Genomic DNA, 21,541 nt, shown 5'->3' on the forward strand with positions numbered 1-21,541 from the left:
ACAGTTCGAATCCAGTACTTTACATGTGCTTTAGTATGTTAGTCAACACATCAAAATAAGTGCACTTCTTTAAAACACGACAGAAGATTATTAAAACAGAACTTTAAGCTAAAACTTTTCTAAATCTGACATTATTACAAACTGCACTTTTTAAAAGTCTACTTAAGTGTGTTGAGAAACACAGTCATGACAGTGCATCTCTCTGTTAGGTGGCTTTTCATTACACTCATATTATATTATCTGCAATACAGTTAAATTTTTCTACAACAAGTGCACGTTCAATACAATAAAGCACACTTTCTTTCTTGGTTTCTCACCAGCACTGTCTGAGCAGGATTTTGAAGCCATCAGGGCAGCTTTCAGGAAGAGGAAGCTGCAGGCTGTTGTTTCCTACGCCCCATATGATCGCGGAGGAGTCCACGTCTTTATACGGGATCTCACCGGTCAGCATCTCCCACAGCACCACACCGAATGACCTGCGGACGCCACATATCATATATCACATTACTGACAGCTGCATTCATCCCCTCACCTCATCTCCTGGACTTCAGTGTGTGCTATTTTTTTCTTTTCTATGTAAGCACATCTCTGTTCATTGTAAATTAGGCTCATTATAGATAGATTATAGTACTTCTGCTTATGAAAGTCTACGACTACCGTTCATTCACATATCAGCCTCCCTCAAAACGTCCCTTACAGACATGCAGAAATCCCGTGTGATATGAAAGAGATCTTGTGGCCAACACTCTCCGAAAACGTTAAAACGGTTCCTTTAGAGGTTCAGTTGCTTTGACACAATCTGTATTGCTAAAAGCACTATATAAATAAAGGTGACTTGACTTGACCAGAGGTACACTGTAAAAACAGATTGTCATTTTAATGAAAATGCTACATTAAAACCTGTTCATTGGTTAACGGTCAGTTTCCAAACAGGGAAAACTTAAACTCAAAAATAGATTTAATGAGACATTTCAAGCAATTGTTAAAGTATTATTAAGGTTAAAAAAAATAAGATTACTGTTTATTTTAAGGTGTCCTTGTTACAGTGTAATTATACATTTAAGTACTGAGTAATATTAATTAACAACATGGACTTACTATATGGTTAGGGTTACTTGCATGTAATTATTCATAATTTATTTTTATTATAATAGTAAGTACATGTAAAGTGTAACAAAGACACATTAAAATAAAGTGTCACCAAAAATGTTTTTTGTAATTTGGAATATTAACAATATTTCAGTTGATGAAATATACACGTTTTGTTTGTTTGTTTTGTTTTTGTTCAGTCTGTAAAACTATTTTTTCAGTATAAAACAGCTCGTTACTGGGGCAGCACCCTCAAAAGGAAGACTACGTATCAGTACACTGGAGTATGAATATGCACCCCATGAACCTTTTAATGAAACTGCATTAAATACTCTCAGACCCAATGATTACGAATGATCGTACCAGATGTCCACCTTCTCAGATACGGGCTCGTTCCGAATCACCTCGGGCGCCATCCAGGCCACAGTGCCTGCAAAGGACATCTTGGTGCTCTTGTCTCTGAGCTCCTTAGACGTGCCGAAGTCTGAGATCTTCACCAGGTCGTCGTGTGTGATCAGCATACTGACAGGGAGAAGACACGGGTATAAGGTACACATTCAGTTTGCTCATGCTTCCAAACACAGCTGTGTGGATTGGTAGAAAGCAGCAGTATACTTGGGTGATTTGAGATCTCTGTGGATGATCTTGTGCAGGTGGAGGTAGTTCATGCCGCCTGCGATGCCCATGGCCCAGTCCACCAGCAGCGACGGCGTGATCTTCCTGCCGGCCCTCAGCACCTCGTAGAGCTGGCCCTGCGCGCAGTACTCCATGATGATGCAGTAACACGGAGCCTGCGTGCACACGCCCCTGAAACACACACACACATGTGGCTGACTGAGACGAGATCCGACCGGCCACAAACTCACTGCGCATGTGCTGAGCACAACTTTGACATTCAGTTTCAATGTCACGTCAAAAATGTTGCCACAGCCTGACACTGGATTGTTTGATACGATATTGATATGAAGAGCAGAGAACACTGGAACAACTACACATCAAAAAATCTAATGTCATAAATCAAATACTATATATATATATATATATATACATACACACACACACACACACACACACAAAGTTTGCAAAGTAAAAGAGATTAACATGAGCTGCTGTTGTTTCTTTGTAGCCTGTCAAATGGAACTTGGGATTCTCAGAAGCAGAGTTGGAAATTACTGGGGCTTGGGGCAAAAATGCCACCAAAATTAATAATAATGCCACCAAATTATATATTATTATAACATATGATATAGTTAATTAATATCATATGAGGAAGAGTGCTGTTTTCCCTGAAAATCCACACAATTGCAAATTCAACATTCAAAAAACAAGACAATATTAAGTGACTTACATTTTCGGCACAATATTGTGCAATTTTGCTCCTCTAAAAATTTCCTCTAAAAACAAAGTGAAGTGACGTGACATACAGCCAAGTATGGTGAACCATACTCAGAATTGGTGCTCTGCATTTAACCCATCCAAAGTGCACACACACACCGTGAACACACACACACCATGAACACACACCCGGAGCAGTGGGTATCATTTATGCTGCGGCGCCCGGGGAGCAGTTGCTCAAGGACACCTCAGTCGTATTGCTGGCCCGAGACTCAAACCCACAACCTTAGGGTTAGGAGTCAAACTCTCTAACCACTAGGCCACAACTTGCCCAAAGTTCTAATCAAAGTCACAGCTGAGCCACTGAACGTCTCTGCACAAGCAAAACACAGCAGTGCTTCCTTGATATAAATTTAAGAATTTGACATAAAAGATGACACATTTAATAAGTAAATAAATAAATAGATGAATTAATGCATGCTGCTGGAAATCAATTTAAACAGTTAAATATTGGCATGTAATGGGAAAGTTCATTTCTGGTGTCGTTTAGAAGGTGCTCCAAAAAGAAAAGTAAGTGTAGACCCCTGTCACAATATAATTCTTCTGTTTTCTTTAGGCCAGGGATGACCAATCCTGCTCCATGAGGGTCAAGGTTCGTAATCAAGGTCTTTAGGATCACTAGACACTTCCAGGCAGATGTGCTGAACTAAGCAGGAGCTCGATTATACACCCTACTTCTGTGTTATGTATTCAAATTGAATGGGACACGTTACAAATGCCTGACATAGAGATTTGAGTTTCCCAGGTCTACATGAAGGCAGCAATATTTCTTCATTCATCTTCTTCTGTTTAAGAAGAAGATGAATGAAAGAATGGTGCATATCGCCACCTACTGGACAGTTGTGCAACCATTCTTTCAACTCTATCATGTTGCCTCGTTTATCTAAAGGTGCTTCTTTTTCTTGTTTTAAACCTAGCCAAAACCCATGTGTTGCGTGTGAAAAACAGTAGGCTTTGATTAGTATACATTTATTGTGAAATTACTGCATTTCCGTGTCAATCCATGTTAATTTTTACCGCGAACAATGCGCTGTCATTTTAATTCAGCGCATGCAGCACAGCAAAAATAGACTCCGTATGTAAACGATCGCTGCACTGCTGCAGAAGCACCGCTCCTGGAACGCACTGACGGACCACAACCGCGTGAACGCTGGAATCCGTTAACATGGGTGTGTAAAAAAAATAAATAAAATGCAACGCATACGCACTGCAGACGGAGTATGTGTGAAACAGGCGTAAGGTTGTTTGCAACTTGTGCAATGTGGAATTAGTTTACTGTAGGAGTTCCTCCAGTCTCAAGTACCACCTAAACGCAAAGCATCCCTTAACTAATGCGGAAGATGCCGGGCCAAGCAATGTAGCGCAGGGGAAGAGTCGTTGTTAAACTACTATGTTTGAGTGCAGCACAGCTCTATCAATACTAACAAGTACATCTTATTGAACATAGTTTGAATGCCTTCGGCAGAATTCAAATAAGCCATTTTAATCTAGACTAATTCCAAGATTACAGTGAGATTAATCTATATTAAAAAAATTTATCTATGCCCACCACTAATATATATATATATATATATATATATATATATTCTTTTTTTTGTATTGGTTTGTTCAGTAGTAGACCTTTCAAGATAATTTTTTTCCCATAGATTAATTTTTTTGTAAGGCAAGAAGGCGGTTCACTGTTGTGACGCGTTCCATTTCAAGGAAGATTGGCAGAAAGCGCATCCTTTTTTCCCCTCTATTTGACAAAAGCTCAAGATTTTGGTGTTACTGTGAGTGTACCTAAATAAAAACAGAAATAGATTTTTACGAATGATTTAGCTTTTAAGGTTACTCTTATCTGTATGACCAAAAATGACAGAGTAGCCTATTTTAAGTTCTTTCCACAGGAAAAAATGCAAGGGATTACACGGGTGCCCCCATGTCATGCAGTAAGCACGATTATACTCCCACACTTCTCATAAATACTTGATATGCACATCTATAGTGCATATTAATCTGAATTAACGTCAGAGCTAACCGCCATATAGCAGCCCTACTTCTTTCCATGAGAGATCAAGTGAGAGATCTTTGTCCTGTCTCCTACACTATATATCTGAGAAGCAACTGAGGCATTGCCTGAAACAGCAGCTTGGCACAATTGGCCATCATCAATACACAGAGAGCGAAGGCTAATTTCAGATCAAGGATGTGTGACATAAGAAAATGTTTTATGTGTATATATATATATATATGTGTGTGTGTGTGTGTGTGTGTGTGTGAGAGGTAATAAAAGAGCAATTCCAGCAATTTACGGACGTGACATTTGCTGTCAAAATTTGAAATGGAAATTCTCATAGAATATATTCATTACCAACATATTGAAACATGTTTACATTTTCCTAAACACCTGGAAATAGAGTTCAGACATCAGAAAAATATCAGTCTATAAATGTGTTTTATCTTTTTAGATAAAAAAAAAAATACACATGCGTTATGGACATGACAAAAAAGTCGCAAGTTTTTGGGAGACAACATATTTTATAGACATTCTGTGAATGACAATGCACAAACCAGAAGCAACAATATCTGCTGAATTGAGAAGGGTTGGCTATTTACAGAACATAAAATATCCATTTTATTTTGATTTTTGTTTTCATATTTTGACATTCTGAAAGCGGAATTTATCCAACAATGGAAACGTGTATGAAATGCTTTAAAAGCTTTAACCCTAATTGCATGGATGTTTCACCAATCATTATTACAGCAACCTGGACCTATATATCCAACACCGATAGATCTCTAACTGCTGCAATATCATAAAACTCTCCTGATATTTTAATAACAATTACAAAAGAATAAAATAAAGCATATTCCGTTACCTTTTGAAACTTAGAAGGGTTCAGTTTGATCAGATGATTGTACCATTAGTGTCATCGTCAGAGCACACTCCAGTATATTCAGCATCCGGTCATATTTGTGATTTCAAACATATTCTCAAAACTATCATTTTTAATGACTTCAAAATCAATATTTTGATCGCTGGTAGCTTATTCACCACATCCACCATCAAATGACAGTGACACTTTATTTCATTGTGTACAGTAATTGCTTTGCAGTAAAGCCATTCAAGCCAGCTCATTTTTTTGCTGATGATATTCTTTGGGTATATGCCTGCGGTAATAAGTGAAACATCATGTCATAGTTGTCAATCAAACAGTGCCACCTTGAAGAATAAAGGTGAATTGCACTTTTTGAGTTGTCAGATGTTTAATTATTGTTGCACAGGAAAAATATACTTACACTATTACATACCTCGCGTCGCTAGTGACCCTATAAACTTCATACAAAATAATTAATCAGAAAACAGACATTGTTTTTTATATATTTCTTCTTGACATATTGTTTATAATGAATAGATTGAGGAAAACTAAGAAAGTTGATGACTAACTTTAACCCTAAAACTGGCAACGTATCCTGCGGGATACAAATATTTGAGAGGCTGTGGGGAAAGGCAGGGAAAGTGTAGGTCTCATTTCTTGGTTTCATGTTGAAAGGGTGTTTGTTGGGAATATTTAGATATATTGACTTTGTTCATACATTATTTAGCTCACGGGCAGCATTTAAAACCGCATGGCCGGCTGTAGTGGGAAATCTACTCACCTTCCTATAAAAGTTGATCTAGTTCACATATTTACACACATTGGAGGGACTTACCTGTTTAAAAAGCTGTTGTTCAGCATTAGCTTACTAGGTTTACATTGAAATTTTATAAAATTAAATGCTTACATTTTTTGTAATCTGTCTCTAAATGTTTGTATCTCAGGGGATACGTTGCCCTTGTAGGGTTATAAATCAAGATATAAAAACATACATATATACTCTGTGAATTTGTGGCTTCTGTTTTAGAAAATCTAATCTTTTTGTAATCTTGACAAAACAGATATCATTGGAAAGGTCTGATAGTCAAGGTTCCATATTTGGTGACTGTTTTGTAATAAAAGTGATATTGTGACAGAAAATTATTGATTTGTGACAGAAAACTGCATCAAAAGAATTCAATAGAGTTTGGGTGTCACCCAGAGGTTATTTTTGGTATAGTGCTTTGGTGATATCAACTTCAAATTCGGAACATATCTTGGTTAGACATATGGCTTAGATTTTACTGCAATTTGAAGTGCAACATATTTTATAAAGTATTTATTTTATACACAATTAAAAAAATATATTATACTGCATTATTTTTACTGCTAACATAAACTTCTATAACTTTTTTATATTTTCTTTTTAAAATGCTTTTATTTCAGCAATAATCTGCTAGCTATGTGTCTTCTTTAAAAAGAGACCAACCTTAGGTCTGTATTCCAAAGTGTTCAGGAATTACAAGCATTGATAAACAAGCGTTCTGATTTCAGTTAATTTATACCCCCAAACTGGCAACGTATCCTGTGGGGTACAAACATTAAAATCAATATTAAAAGTCATGTTTTGAAAAAAAAAAATATCAAGTTGTATTATTGCTAGGCAACACAACCAACCTGTATCAGCACCTGCAGAAGTATCACAGACAAATCTAGGATGAATGCATGGCCAAAAGGTCCACCGATGAACACACTTCGTCACAACCACCGCGACTGACTTCCAAGCAAACTTCAATTGCTCAAGCATTAGAAAGTGGCTCACCCTATGACAAATCTTCACGAAGGTACTATGAAATAAGAGACACCATAAGTTACCTGGCTAAAGATATGGTGCCGATTAACGCTGTCACAAAAGATGGTTTTAAGAATCTTATCCTAACGCTTGATAAAAGATATCGTATTCCTTCTCATACGTTGCACTTTCCAACTGACCATGCGGGAGAAAACATTGTTTCTGCTTTGAAGGATGCTCTAGCTGGCTGGGGTCTAAATGAAGAAGGCCAGGTGTGCATCACCACAGACAATGCAGCCAACATAATAAGGGCAGTGGAAATAAATGGATGGACCAGTCTCCAGTGCTTTGGTCACAGACTCCATCTTGCTATCGGTAAGTGTTCATATATAATATAAATTTTATAATCTTGTATTATTCATATACAATACATAATCATATTATAATGACAATGATAAATAATTTTACAGTATTGGTTGAGCATTGTTAATAATAGAATTTACTGCATAAACCTATACATGTTTAAGATTTCTGTTAGTTTCACAAAACTGTATTATGAACAAATACGAATTATTAATAAGGGGTAAAGTATGTGTATATAAATTAAAAAAAAAATTAAATACTCTAAAAAAATATGTTGTTCATTGTAGGCTCATTCACATCTTACATATTAACTAAAGCTAACTAAGATAATTGCATTCTAAGCTTTTTCTAATGGTATATTTTCAGAAAATGCACTCAAAGATGACAGGGTGCAGCGAGCGAGCAGTGGGTGTTTGCAAGAAGCTGGTCAGTCAATTCTCTTAAAGCTGGAAGAAAAGAATGGCATTGACTGCAGCCCAAAAAGAGCTCAATCTGCCTGAGCACTCATTAATTACAGAGTGCCCAACAAGATGGGGAACCAAAGAAAAAAGTATTGCAAGGGTTTAGAGCAACGCAAATCTATGAATCATGTGCTGTCTGCAGACAAGAAAACAATGCACCTAACACTGACATGGCAAGACATAGAGGTGTTGAAGTCCATCCACAAAGCTCTGCATCCACTCCAGGAGTTTACAGATGTGCTTTCGGGAAAGGATTATGTTAGTGTCTCCCATCTTAAGTCAGTTCTTCACCTTTTGAGGACAAAGACACTCGCTGAAGATCAGGACAACAGTAATCTCACAAGGGCAATCAAAGACATTTTGAGTCCCTCAATACCTCAATTTAAAATATGATGACCCAGCCACTCGAGAACTTCTGGATGCTAAATCATTCTTAGATCCTTGCTTCAAGATGAATTACAGCAGTCAAGACAACATCCCAACCATAAAAGAAAGAATGATGACAGAGATGGAAGAAGCTGCAAGAAAGGTAAGAAAATGGCACTTTCTGTACTGAAAATGTTCAAACTTAAGTAACGTGCTTGCTTGCTATTTTTGAATGTTACAGGAGTAAAGAGATCACGTGTCTCAGATTCACAGGATTTAGCAGCAGCCAAGTCTGTTAAAGAAAATACACTTGGCAGCTATTTTAAGATTTCCTCTGTGTCTCCAAAAGAACCTCCTAATTTTCATCATGTGGTGGAAGCATAACTAAACAGCTACTTAACTGCACCAGCAATTGATAAAGAAGGGAATTCCCTTGACCTGGTGGAAACAGCAACAGGTTAACTTTCCCAGGCTGAGCAGGTTGGCTTGCCGATACCTGTGTGTTCCTGCCACAAGCACACTGTCGGAAAGACTCTTCAGTGCAGCAGGCAATATAGTAACATGTCATGAGGTCATGCCTCAAACCAGAAAGAGTGGATATGCTGCTTTTTGTCAAAAAATCTTTAAGCACATTACCCTGAATAAAGTGAAAATGTAAAACAATTTAAATGTGAAGGTTTTCTTGTAGGCCTTTTGGCCTCAGGATTGTTCATGTTCTTTGCACTTTAAATGGCAAAAACTTTTGCTGTCATTGTTTCAACCTTAATGTAGGTTATGGTCAGTGTTTTACTGATGTAGAATTGTTTACAGTGTGTTTGGGTTCTTAAAAGTGTAAGATTTTATTTATAATTGTTAATTTAACTTTATTTAAGATACTGTAGTTATTTTCTTAATTTGTCATGACAGATGTTTGCATCATGACAACTTTATTAAAAAAAATGGCCACAATGTTTAAGAGGTTTTAAAGGGGTCATATGATGTTGCTAAAAAGAACATTATTTTGTGTATTTGGTGTAAATAAATGTGTTTATGCAGTTTAAGGGTCAAAAAACACAATATTTTCCACATATTGTACATTATTGTTTCTCTTCTTTGCCCCGCCTTCTGAAACGCGTCGTTTTTTACAAAGCTCATCGTTCTGAAAAGCGAGGTGTGCTCTGATTGGCCAGCTATCCAGTGATTTGTGATTGGCCGAATGCCTCAAGCATGTGACGGAAATGTTACGCCCCTTGTCATACTGTGATGCGTGTCCAGGTCAGAACACTGGCGAGACAAGACAAAAACAATAAAGCCCATTACAAACGAGGCAGTTGTTACATCCAGTGGGGACATAATTACGGATTATAATGACTTATACTGTGTTTTTACGTGCTGCATTGCATTACGCCATGCCGCATTAACATAAAACAATGTCTGCATTTGTGATTGGAGAAACGACAAACAACAATCTCTATTCTACACCACCATTCTCAATTCCAGTCCTCGTGTTCCCCAGCTCTGCATATTTTGCACGTCTCTTTGTTAACACACCTGATTCAGATAACAAGCTCGTTAGAAGTGAGCTCCGTGCATGAACTGTGTTCCCATTGACATGGTCCCTACACAGTGTTTATTGCTCCCTACTCCCTGAGCAGGGGAAATCTGTTGAAGTTAACCTCGGAACATTCATTCATGGATTTGCGCTGCGCAACGTCTTCACAAATGGACAAGTATGACATCATATACCTCTGTAAATAAATACATTTTAAATTCACCTCTTGCACACTTCAATGCACTTTGAATGGAACATATACGTTCGCTCCAGGGGGGGCGCAAGGACTGGAATTGAGAACCGCTACTCTACACTGCTCAAAGCTTGCGTTTGAATCATCAGTCAAATTCAATTCAATTCAATTTTATTTCTAAAGCACATTTAAATTCAACCTTTGTTGGCCAAAGTGCTGTACAAAGTAAAAAAAAATAAAAATAAAAATAAAATACAATAGGGTAAAAGCAAGTAAACACATACAGATTATGGAGATTTAAAAGCATTAGAAAAAAGATGCGTTTTAACCTGGATTTGAATTCGGCTAACGTGGAGGCAGTTCTGACAAGTAGTGGCAGGCTATTCCATAGCTTAGGACCAGCTTCTGCGAAGGCTCTGTCTCCCCTGCGTTGCAGGCGGGACCATGGTATTCGCAGAAGATGGCCATCTTGGGATCTGAATGACCTAGCCGGATTGTAAACGGTGAGTAAATCGGAGAGATACTTAGGGGCTAAGTTGTTAAGAGCTTTGTAGACAAATAGCAGAATTTTGAAATCAATTCGATACCGGACTGGAAACCAGTGCAATGTACATAAAATTGGTGTGATATGGTCTCGTTTGTGACTACCCGTGAGTAGGCGGGCAGCAGCATTTTGGACCATTTGAAGACGAGAGATCTGGCAAATCCTTTACATATGTAAACGGACTTACAGGCTGTGAGTTAGAACAGCCAGCAGTGTAGTCTTCTCTCCCAGGATCAGGAAACAGTCCGCCACAAAATGTGCTGCACATTAAATATTTGGGTTGAACTGTTCTGGAACAGTGTTGTAAATACAACTTAACCACTGATTTCTAGTTGTGTCCTCTTTTGGAAGGCCAAACAAAGTATTTTCGTTTTCACAACGAAACACACAGTGTCTCCATGACATGGTGCCGGCGGCAACAGCAAGAATCAAATTTACGCCTTCTTTCTTTGCGTGAACATTTAGGCGGCATTATGCAAATCTTCCCACATCGTGACGTAGATATGTGGGGAGTGTTAGAACGAGCCGTTTTAGGACGGTGTGGTTGACTCAACTTTTATTAAGAATATCTCTTTGCGTTTAAGACTTAAGTCTTTGAAACTTTACAGATCTTCTTTATGCACCAAGAGCTTGTAACACTTTAAAGAGAAAGGAAAACTTGAAATCGCATCATATGACCTCTTTAAATACACAGTAAGCACAGTGTCACATAGTTTGTGATTATGCTTGCATATGCTTGATCAGAAAAATCGCAATTAGATTTTTTTCTCCAAATCGTGTTTGCCATATATGTTACTTATTTAGATAAATGGAACATCAGATGGCTTTGACCTGTAATGTCTGTACAATGTAGTGATGCAGTTAGACAGACTAGTATATTTACAAATCATACACATATCCTATTCAAAACATTTCTAGCATAAACTTACATTGAAAAGAAATCAGGTGTGGATCTATTCTAAACGGTTGATAACTTTTGACAAAGTTTAAACCAGGAGCAAAGAGAAATAATTTCTACTTTAAAAGCACGGTGTCACGCTACCAGAAGGAACACAAAGTTGAGAGTAATCGAGCAAGTCTTTATTAATCCAACACAGGGGTAAATCCAACATGGAACACAGGAGGAAGACACACGTATGTAACTGGAAGACCCGACAAAACTGAACTGAAAGAACAAGGCTTATAAAGACAGGATAACGAGGGACTAAGGAGACACACCTGGGAACTAATCAACAATCACAGGAAACAGAAACTGGGTCACAGAGAACATGGGGAATGGAACACATGAGGGGAAAACACAACATAATGAGTCCAGGGGTGTGACACACGGAGAGATCATACCTGAAAAAACTACTTAATTACAGTAACATGAGTAGTTGTAATTCGTAACCTCCACCACTGAAAACAGGCAAATGATTAAAGCACAGGTAAGCAGTCCAAACAGCAGGAAACACAAGCAAAGGATATCCAGGGAGTAAGCAAGGATTTAAAAACCAGAAAGACAGGAAACGAGGGGAATGCTCAGAAATACAGTTGACAATAACGAGACTTTGCATATACACAGGATATAAATAGGGAGAGACAAACAGGATAACCAGGTAACAAGGGGGAGAAGCTAATTAAACACCATGGAAACTAACAAGGGGAACCATGGAAACAAAGCAAACAGAAAATGAGACTGCCAAAGAATTGTGGGAATTGGAGTGCAGAAAAGAATAGCAATGCAGTAGGGAGGAGTGTCCTCTGGTGGATGTCCAGGGCATGACCAGCTGGTGATCATGACATAGCCCCCCTCATAAGGAGTGGCTTCTAAACACTCCTAACAAAATTAGAAAATCCAGGAAGGAGGTGGATTAGAGGGCGGTTTGGAGTGGATGATGGCCTGGAGACTAAGGCAGAGTGGGCAGGGCTGGAAGCCAGGTTGCAGCTGAAGAGAACAAGTGTAGAGCAGATGACCACCAGGCGGAGCAGGCAGAACTGAAGACCACCTGGGAAGAGCAGATGACTACCAGGGTGGAGCTGAAGACCACCAGAGCAGAGCAGGCAGTGCTGAAGACAACCAAGATGGAGCTGAAGACCACCAAGGTAGAAATTAAGAGCACCAGGGATGAGCAGGCGGAGATGAATAGCACCGCAGCAGAGCAGATGGGACCAAAGATCCCCACGGCAGACCAGATGACCACCACAGCAGGGCAGACAGGAGTAAAGATCCCTACAGCAAAACAGATGACCACCACAGCAGAGCAGAACCTCCAAAGATCCCCACGGTGGAGCAGACAACCACCACAGCAGAGCAGACAGAACTGAAGATCCCCACAGCAGAGCAGACAAGGCAGGAGACCACCAACGCGTATCAGGCGGATCTGGAACCCACCACGGTGGATCTGAAGGCCACCAAGGCAGAGAAGACGGAACTGCAATAGAGAGCACAGAGAGGTTAGAAATAGCCCTTGTGGTCATAAAAGGACATTCAGGAACCACTTTCATGGTTGTGTCAGGATGGGCTAAGAGTTCAGAAATGGCTTCCATGGCCCTGACAGGACAGGTAGCGTGTTCAGTCCTCATTGGCTGTGACAGGGCAAGCACACAGTTCAGGGACAGTTTCTTTGGGCAAGATAGGGCAAGCAGAGAGTTCAGGAATGGCCTCCTTGGCCATGACAGGACAGACAAGGGATTCAGGGATGACAGGACAGGCAAAGAGCTCAGAGACGGCCTCCTTGACCGTGACGGCAGACTGTGAGTTCAAAGGTGGCCTCCAGGTGGACTCATGGACTGGAGCGGGCTCTGGAGCAGATTTATGGACCGGAGCGGACTGTATAGCGGACTCGTGGAATGGAGTGGGCTCTGGAGCAGATTCGTGGACTAGAGTGGGCTCTGAAGCAGACTCGTGGACTGGAGCGGGCTCTACCACCTCAGAAAAGTGTATAGCTCAGAGTCCGGGTGGCCACAGGGATACGACATCAGCGGTGGACCCACCACACTGGACATCAGTCTCAGTTGTCTGGGCACTGCCTTACTAGTTTCAAATGCATCGTTCATGACAGCTGGGAACACTAGCACGGTGTCCATGATGACTGAAGACTCTGGCATAACATCCATGACAGCTGAAGACTTTGGCATAACGGCCATCTTGCAGAGAGGCTCTGGACTGGTGGCCATCTTGCGGAGAGGCTCTGGTGTGGCGGCCATGTTGTGAACTGGCTCTGGTGCGAGAACCAAAGGAGGGGAAGGTACTGAAAGTACAGGACTAGCAACCATTATCACATGACATGCTGGTGACCATGGTGGGCCAAGCTCCGTGATCACCGGAGCTTGGTGTGTGGTGCCCTCCCTCCAAAAAAAATATTTAGGGGAAACATACTCCTCAATTTCCCCAACAGTGAAGAAGGGTTGTTGTTTCAGGGTTGGCATCATCTGACCATTTGACCAACACTGATGAGTTTGGATTTATAGTGTTCATCGAGTCCATAACAAAAGAAATCAATGAGAGCATAGTCTGGGAGAAATTAGGAATGTCTAGAAAGCTCTTAATATGGTCCTTGTCAAAGATAGATGATTCTTACTGCAAGATCCACGTTGGCGAAGTCTTCTGTCATGAACACTGCTCTGAGGCTTGTACAATGAGGATCCAAATGCAGGTTTATTGGAGGGTTATCCAGAATCAAAGTCCAAAACAGGCAAATGATCAAAACACAGGTAAACAATCCAAACAGCAGGAAACACAGGCAATGGATATCCAGGGAGCAGGCAAGGAGTCAAAAACCAGAGACACAGGAAACAAGTGTAATGCTCAGAAATTCAGCTGACAATAACAAGCCTTTGCAAAGACATAGGGAAATTCACAGGGTATAAACAGGGAGAGACAAACAGGATAACCAGGTAACAAGGGGGAGGAGCTAATTAAACACCATGGAAACAATGGGGAACCATGGAGACAAACACGGCAGAGGGGCAAACAGCAGATGAGACCTGCAAAGAATTGTGAGAAATGGAGTCCAGGATAGAATCACAATGGAATAGGGAAGAGTGCCTTCTGGTAGATGTCCAGGGCACTCCAGCTGGTGATGAGGGCAAGTAATAAAATCTTTTTGGAATTTATAAAATGTTCATTTCACTATGGCACAAAAATGGAGACATGGGACAGGGAGTTTCTTTAGAGAATCTTCAGAATTGGGTGTTTATGCATTAAGTACGTTTACGGTTATGATTGAGTTATAATCCTCCTACAATGAGTTTTTATATAGTCAAGCTACAGTTTTAATCAGTCTGACATGATGCATAATTGAATACATGATTTGGACGGGTGCAACACCTTGCCTGTGTTAAGTTTGTTGCACATCCACTCTTGTTATGATCAGGGAACGGCGGCCGATTCTCATTGGTCATGTCATTCACAGTGCTGATTGCTTACACAACTCTGCAATAAATTGTCTTCTCTAATCCTTACCTACACCATAGCCTTAACCTTAGTTTAGCATCAGCAGCACTTCATGATAGACAGTGTTACTGTTTGATGTGATTGGACCATCTATGATTTTTCTGAACTGAATTCATAACAGACGAACAAAAGATTGAGTTGAACTCAGCTACGGTGTGAGGTTGGCACTTAAATAATCCCACCAATCATTTGCTGATGAACTAAAAAAGTCTGTGCTCTGTCTTTCAATGCAGAGTCATATAGTTGTATACATGCTGGACGAAGACAAAGTCATGTTTTCTAGATTTCCCAAAATCTGGACTAATGTTAAAAACATAACGTAAAAAAGTTACGTTATATCTAAATATGCCATATTTTTAGGAATATAAATCATATTTTTTTAATCTGAAACGTGCTGCAATTTAGGCCTATAATGTGACTCATACGATGCATTTAACATTAAGCACGCAAAATTTGAGCAAAGCGCACAAATACACGCACACAACAATTCTAGCATTGCTAACTTGACATCACAGTCTATTCATCGTAAAGCTAAAATGCAGTCAACCAAACATATACAAAGTTCCACCGCTCAGTTTAAGGATGATGAAGGTTGATGTTTAGCATGGATATTGGTACACAAGTAAAGTACAAACCTTGTTTACATAAAAAAAAAAAGTTTAGCAAAGAAATGTTTTGGAAAAATGGAAACATTTGGAATTGTGCTGAATGAGAGAGATGCATGAACCCAACACTGGTTTAATTTTCTCAGTTTCGCTTTAAAAAAAATTGTGTTCCTTTATAATAGCCTTGCTCCTGTTTAGAATAAATGGCACTATAATGTGTATAGTATTTATAATGTTTGTAAATATTTAATTTAAGATGCTTTACATTATTTCTGAATGTAATAATAATAACATGCGTAATGCAAATTATCCGTTTTTTTTTTTCTCTCAACCACGCAATTTTGCCCCATTGCAACTTATACTCAAGGGCGACTTATTTTCTGGAGAATGCGCTACTTATAGTCTTGAGGGTGATGCTGATGTGCAGGATTGCGTTCACTCACTTGAAGGTAATGATGTTGGGGTGTTTGAGCTTGCGCAGATGTTTGATCTCAGTCTCCTTGATGTCTCGGACTTTCTTCACAGCCACGTCCTCACCATGAAACTTCCCCAGGAAAACGGCTCCCTGCGCCCCGCTGCCCACCCACTGCAGCTCGGAGATCTCCTCGAATGGCACCTCCCAGGATTCTGGAAGAGACATTCCATTATCTCCATCCAAAACGACACTGAAACACCCCGACTACTCTCCGACTGCTGTACTCACCCTCCTGGCTCTGCTTGTGCTCTGTCGAGTAAGCTTTCCCGATCATCGTCCACACTGGCTTTAGGCATCCAAACAAGCCTTCCAGAAAGCCTCCTCCGCCCGCCTGCAGCCGGAAGCTGTCGGACTGGTTGCGCATGGCTCCGCCCTCGGCCCCGCCCTCCTGCAGCTTGAGCACGCTGTTGGAGAAGTTGGTGGGCTCGTCGCTCAGGGTGGGGCTGTTGCTGTGGGTGTGAGTGCCACTGCCACCCCCAACCGGGTCAATGGAGAGCACGTTACGGAGGACGCACTGGGTCGGGGTGAGCTCGGTGTCTGGAGTGCTTGCCAGCACCTCCGAATCGGGCCGACAGAAGGGGGGTTCTGAGAGCGGGGTGCTGAACCCTGAGAGGGATGGGGAAGGGGCATGTTGCTCATGGACACAAGCCATGGGTGCAGAAAGGGTGAGGGTAGCCCACTGCGTTACCCACCCTTAAGAAAAGTGGCCCTCACCACTCACTCTGTAGCAGCGCTGCTCGTCAACACACCTGGAGAGACAACACAAGTCATAAGTACTGTGAAGGGGCATTCTTCTAACTGCTCAATATGAATGCCAATCAAATACCAGAGTATATTAGTATATTAGAGATGTAGTGATTATGGTGGACTGATCACACGACAAGGATGCACTCAGGGGCCAGTTGCATAAAAGGTCTAACTTGTAGACTAGTCTTATAAGTTAGTCATAATTTTTTTTTTTCTTTAAAACTTGTCATAATTTTTTTTATTCAGTTATATAAAAGCATACATTAGTCTAAACTGAATCCCAGAATAAGACTGATTACCACTTGGATAACTTCTAGTTGGTCAAAATCATACTTAAGACATTGTCTTAACATGGAGGCTAAGTTTATGTACCTGGGCCCAGGTATGTAGGAACCGCCGGAGCAAATTGCTTTCAGACTGCCAAGCCACCATAACTTTACCAAAACTAGTGTTCTCAAACAAATTTGTAAACAGTTGTAAAAGTTGTAAAGAACATTTACAAGTTAACTCAGTCCTTCCAACACATTCTCTCCACCAACCAGCCAACGATTAGTGTCATTTCAGTGGCCTGAATAATAGAAGTGTTTGTATTCTGCATGGGGTCAGACATGTTGAGATTATTTGAATTGAGACCAGCTGAATTCTACACACGGTTATCAATCACCAACTTGTTAAATAATGTACTTATCATGGTTGACAGTGAACAGAGCATTTCTACAACGCCACTGATAATCAAAAACATTTGCTTTTGTGTGATGTTACCGTCACACAGCAAGGTAAGTCCAATATGGTGTTCGTTTTGTGCCACAAATCTGTGCACACAACAGAGCGCACAAAACGTTTTGTATGCATGTTGAATTAAAAAATATATATATTTGCAAAGAAGAAAAATCTAACCAAATTTGCACATGGAAAATGATGTTCATGTTTTGATACAATTCCAGGATGTCTGTGACTTCATAGCTCCAACACTAATCAAACATACCTGAACAAACTCATCAAGGTCTTCAGAATTACTAGAAGGCTACAGGCAGGTGAGTTTGATTACTCTGCAGCACAGTGGACCTCAAGGGCCAGATTTGAGAAGCCCTGTGCAATTGTGTACTACAGTGCCGCACATTTTTCCAGTTCTGGAAGTATTTTTCCAACTGGAATTTAAAAAAAAAATCTTCGTTTAAGAGTTATGAATCAAACCAGCCTGCTACAAGGAGAATAACAGCAAACTTTGATTTGAAGCAAAAAATCTGACAAAAAAAAAAAAAAAAAGTTCCCCATGAAGCATTGTGAATGGCATACATCATTTGCAGCGCTTCAGCATGATTTGCTTGTAGTGATTTCTTGATTGGTGGAGGAATCATGGGTAATGTAGTTTTTCACCAGGAAATCGCCTGTTGAACACAAACTTAACTTATTTAACAAAAATGTATAACAACAAGTTTAAATAATGTAGGCTGATAGCTTCAACAAATGCAAATACCACTGATTAACAACCTCATGGCTCACAGTAGGTCTGTCTTTAAAGGGTAAGCTATCAGTAAATTGTTATATCATTAAGTTATCATTAAAAATCAATGCCCCTTTGAGGAAACATAATTCATAACATAACTAGGCCACAAATGATGAAAAACAGTGAAATATATCACAACAAAACAACTTGAATTATTCAAGTTTCAAATTGTATTCAATATTTCGGTTCTTATTCAGATTTTGACAGATTGAAACCTTCAGCATTATTTATTGCTGACATTGCAAATTTAAGCTACACTTTATAACCTCTCACTCTTTTTAAAAGATAACTTTTTAAACAATGTATGACTCCTGAGCTCCTGAATTCTTCACTGCATCAGCCTGTGTAGAATTCACACCTTTTACAGCGAGTGTTTCCCAACACTTCACTTCATTTAGCTGGGATACGCCATTGTTCACACTACAGTTTATCAGGAGAGAGGGACTGAAAAGATGTTAAAAATTAGCAGCACAAACATCACTTTTCTACATCATAACATCTTTCTATCAGGGAGTATTCTGTCAGTTTGTGCGTTGCTCATTTCCCCGCTTCTGGAATAGGTGTAATGGTTTGTTTATAGTACAGTCTTTGCAAGGACGAATGCAATTAACATAGTGTGCATTTGCACTCGGTTCTTATTCATATCAGTCCTCATAATGAGATTTTAGCATTATAAATGAATTGTGTTTTAATATAGTGCCCTCCAGAGTTGGTCATTTCAAAAAAATTGCCTGTATGAGTTTTGTTTTTTATGATGACACATGATTGATTTTATACAGCAGTTCAATTAACATAAAGTTAATATTAAATGACATTTAGACACAACTTTGTCAATATTGATGGTATTTTGCTGTTTCGCAGATGAAAAAGTACTAAATTAGGCAGAACTGTTAAGCTCCCCAGAGCAGCACACAGCAGTGTTTAGTTTCATTTCTGAATGAATCTGTGTTTATGAACAAATCAATGATTCACTGAGCCATTCATAAAAACAGTCACTTGCTGTGTTCCTGAATGAATCAGCTGTTTTCTTTGAATCGGTTGAATAAAGAATTCAGAAATCATAAATCAAGACTTGCTGCCACCTGTTGGGGGTTTCAGGAAAACCTGCTCTGTTTTCATTTACAGTGATGTATTTATGAAAATTCTGTTAATTTTTGTAGATTTGAATTTTTAATTAACACAATTTGGTATCATGATATTTATGCTGGCATAGTATCGTAAAATATATTTATGGTATACTGACATCCCTAGCGTCTGATGCCTGTTCATACATAAACACCACTGATCCTCACAAACTTCTACATCCGTCATAAAACACTCACGGTACAATCATTTTACATTCACAAACACTGAACTGTGTTCATGCAGGAACAGGACAGAGCGAGAGTGACACGCGGTTTGTGTGCGCTTCAATAAAAACATACACACGCGCACACCTAGCGTATGACTCCTGAACGTCTCTCTAATCGTCTTTCCCTTGATTACAATCATCCCCCATCAAAACTAGCGTGACGCCGGTCTGCTTTACCAGCCGAGAGCTGTAGCTGATGCAGCGGTCACATGTTCAGTCTGTATTTCACACAGCGCTGAGAGAACCGGCTTCACAGAATACCAGAGAGCCTGTGCTTCTTTTTCAACTTAACAAGAATTCTAGCAATATATTGAAATGAATGTTAAGTTATCTCATGCCCCCCCCTGCAAGATCACCGAGGCCCCCTAGTGGGCTGTGGGCCCTCGGTTAGGAACCACTGCTGTGGGGCCCCATGAGGAGATATGCATACAGTAGTCTTAATATTAATGCAGACGCCAGAATGCTTTTTGTTCGGTTGGTAGTTGACGTTCAAGTTTTAAATATTAAACTAAAATCATTTTAAACCATTATTCTAATTATATAATAAATATGTTATGCATACGTTTAGATGAATCATTTCCTAATTCAGCTGCTCAAAGGATTTGACATGAAATGGTGACAGAGCAGCTGAAGGTGCACTTTATTCTGAGCCGAACCCTGATGTTCACAGACCTGTTATTTGGGCTGCAGACCCAGTCTATTGTGCATCTGCATGGAATATATTCTGAATGCGAACGGAAAACACCGCACTTCCGCGCGGACCGACGCTCGCGCTCGCGTCACGTCGCTCTCTGCACAATATGGCAAAATTGCATAACAAACGCGCGCGTGCGGACCAAAACAACACGACTCTTGACGCGCGTCGTATAAATACACTGTTGTGAGTGTACAGTCAAAAGCATCGCGCTAACGCACGCCGATGAAAGCGCAGTAAATGGACGCGCTCGTTCAGATGTGATGTCATTGGCGTCAATGGCGCGTGTGAACGCGTCGAGCCGAGGAGCCGCGAGAGGTACTGCAGCGAGTGAGGAGAGGATGCGCTCCCTCCATCTCACACACACACACACACACACACACACACAGAGCCGCTTTCCGTGCTTCACGCGCTCTCCATCGCGGAGGTGTTCGCTTCATATTGGGGCAGCAGATGCTCGAGCAGTAACGTTACCGTGTCTCTGGAGGATGCTGTTGTCGCGTTGTCAGGTGACGGGTGTATCCTCTCGGCTCCGCGTCTCTCCGCGCGTTCTCCTCTGTCTCTAGGATCGGCGTGATTTCGTCCGGTCCGGATCGAGCCCCATCGGCTGAACTGCGCGATCACGGATTCGGGTCCATTAGTCGAGCGGAAGGAGCTGTTTCTCCTCTACGGTGCTGAAGTGACGTCATGACGCCCGCTCGGGGGCGCGCGCGTCGGCGTGGGCGCGCATGTGACGTCAGAGCCACAGGCGGTGGATGTACAGTATGTACAGTATGCTCAGTGATCTGTACACGAGCTTCCGATGGATTCATATTTTAAATCGTTCGGGACGGTGTTTATGAGTCAGGATGTGAAAAAACATAAAAATTGGCTCCAGTGTGAAAATGATAGCTGATAGCTTATATTATAAATACATTATAAATAGGCTACGCAAAATTGTAATTAAAGTAAAAAAACAAAAAACAAATAGCACATCTGTCTACAGCTTGTGCATTAATTTCAACTTCAGTAAGGGTTTTATTTTTTGTATTGTGGTTCAGAACAAACTTTTCGGTTCAGTTCATCTTTAAGTGACTCTTTGTGACTCCATGCATAGCTACATTTTTACATTTTAAGTTGTCCAACAATACAAAAGTCTAAAACACTGACA

General features: G+C 40.3%; 1 protein-coding gene across 1 annotated transcript in view; it reads right to left on the bottom strand.

The window, feature by feature from the left end:
• The window catches only part of LOC109051855 (mitogen-activated protein kinase kinase kinase 12-like), a 36,333-nt gene extending 15,091 nt beyond the window's left edge, over nucleotides 1-21,242 (bottom strand). The window contains exons 1-6 of the mRNA XM_042763249.1: nucleotides 20,866-21,242; nucleotides 16,321-16,841; nucleotides 16,061-16,244; nucleotides 1,705-1,896; nucleotides 1,453-1,611; nucleotides 318-476 (exon numbers count right to left, since the gene is read on the bottom strand). Coding sequence (XP_042619183.1) covers nucleotides 318-476; nucleotides 1,453-1,611; nucleotides 1,705-1,896; nucleotides 16,061-16,244; nucleotides 16,321-16,744 — 1,118 coding nt within the window. The 5' untranslated portion in view covers nucleotides 16,745-16,841; nucleotides 20,866-21,242. The remainder of the gene's footprint in view (nucleotides 1-317; nucleotides 477-1,452; nucleotides 1,612-1,704; nucleotides 1,897-16,060; nucleotides 16,245-16,320; nucleotides 16,842-20,865) is intronic.
• Nucleotides 21,243-21,541: the final 299 nt, after the last annotated feature.

This window comes from Cyprinus carpio, chromosome A9 (genome assembly GCF_018340385.1).
Source record: "Cyprinus carpio isolate SPL01 chromosome A9, ASM1834038v1, whole genome shotgun sequence".
In the NCBI taxonomy this organism is placed as follows: domain Eukaryota; kingdom Metazoa; phylum Chordata; class Actinopteri; order Cypriniformes; family Cyprinidae; genus Cyprinus; species Cyprinus carpio.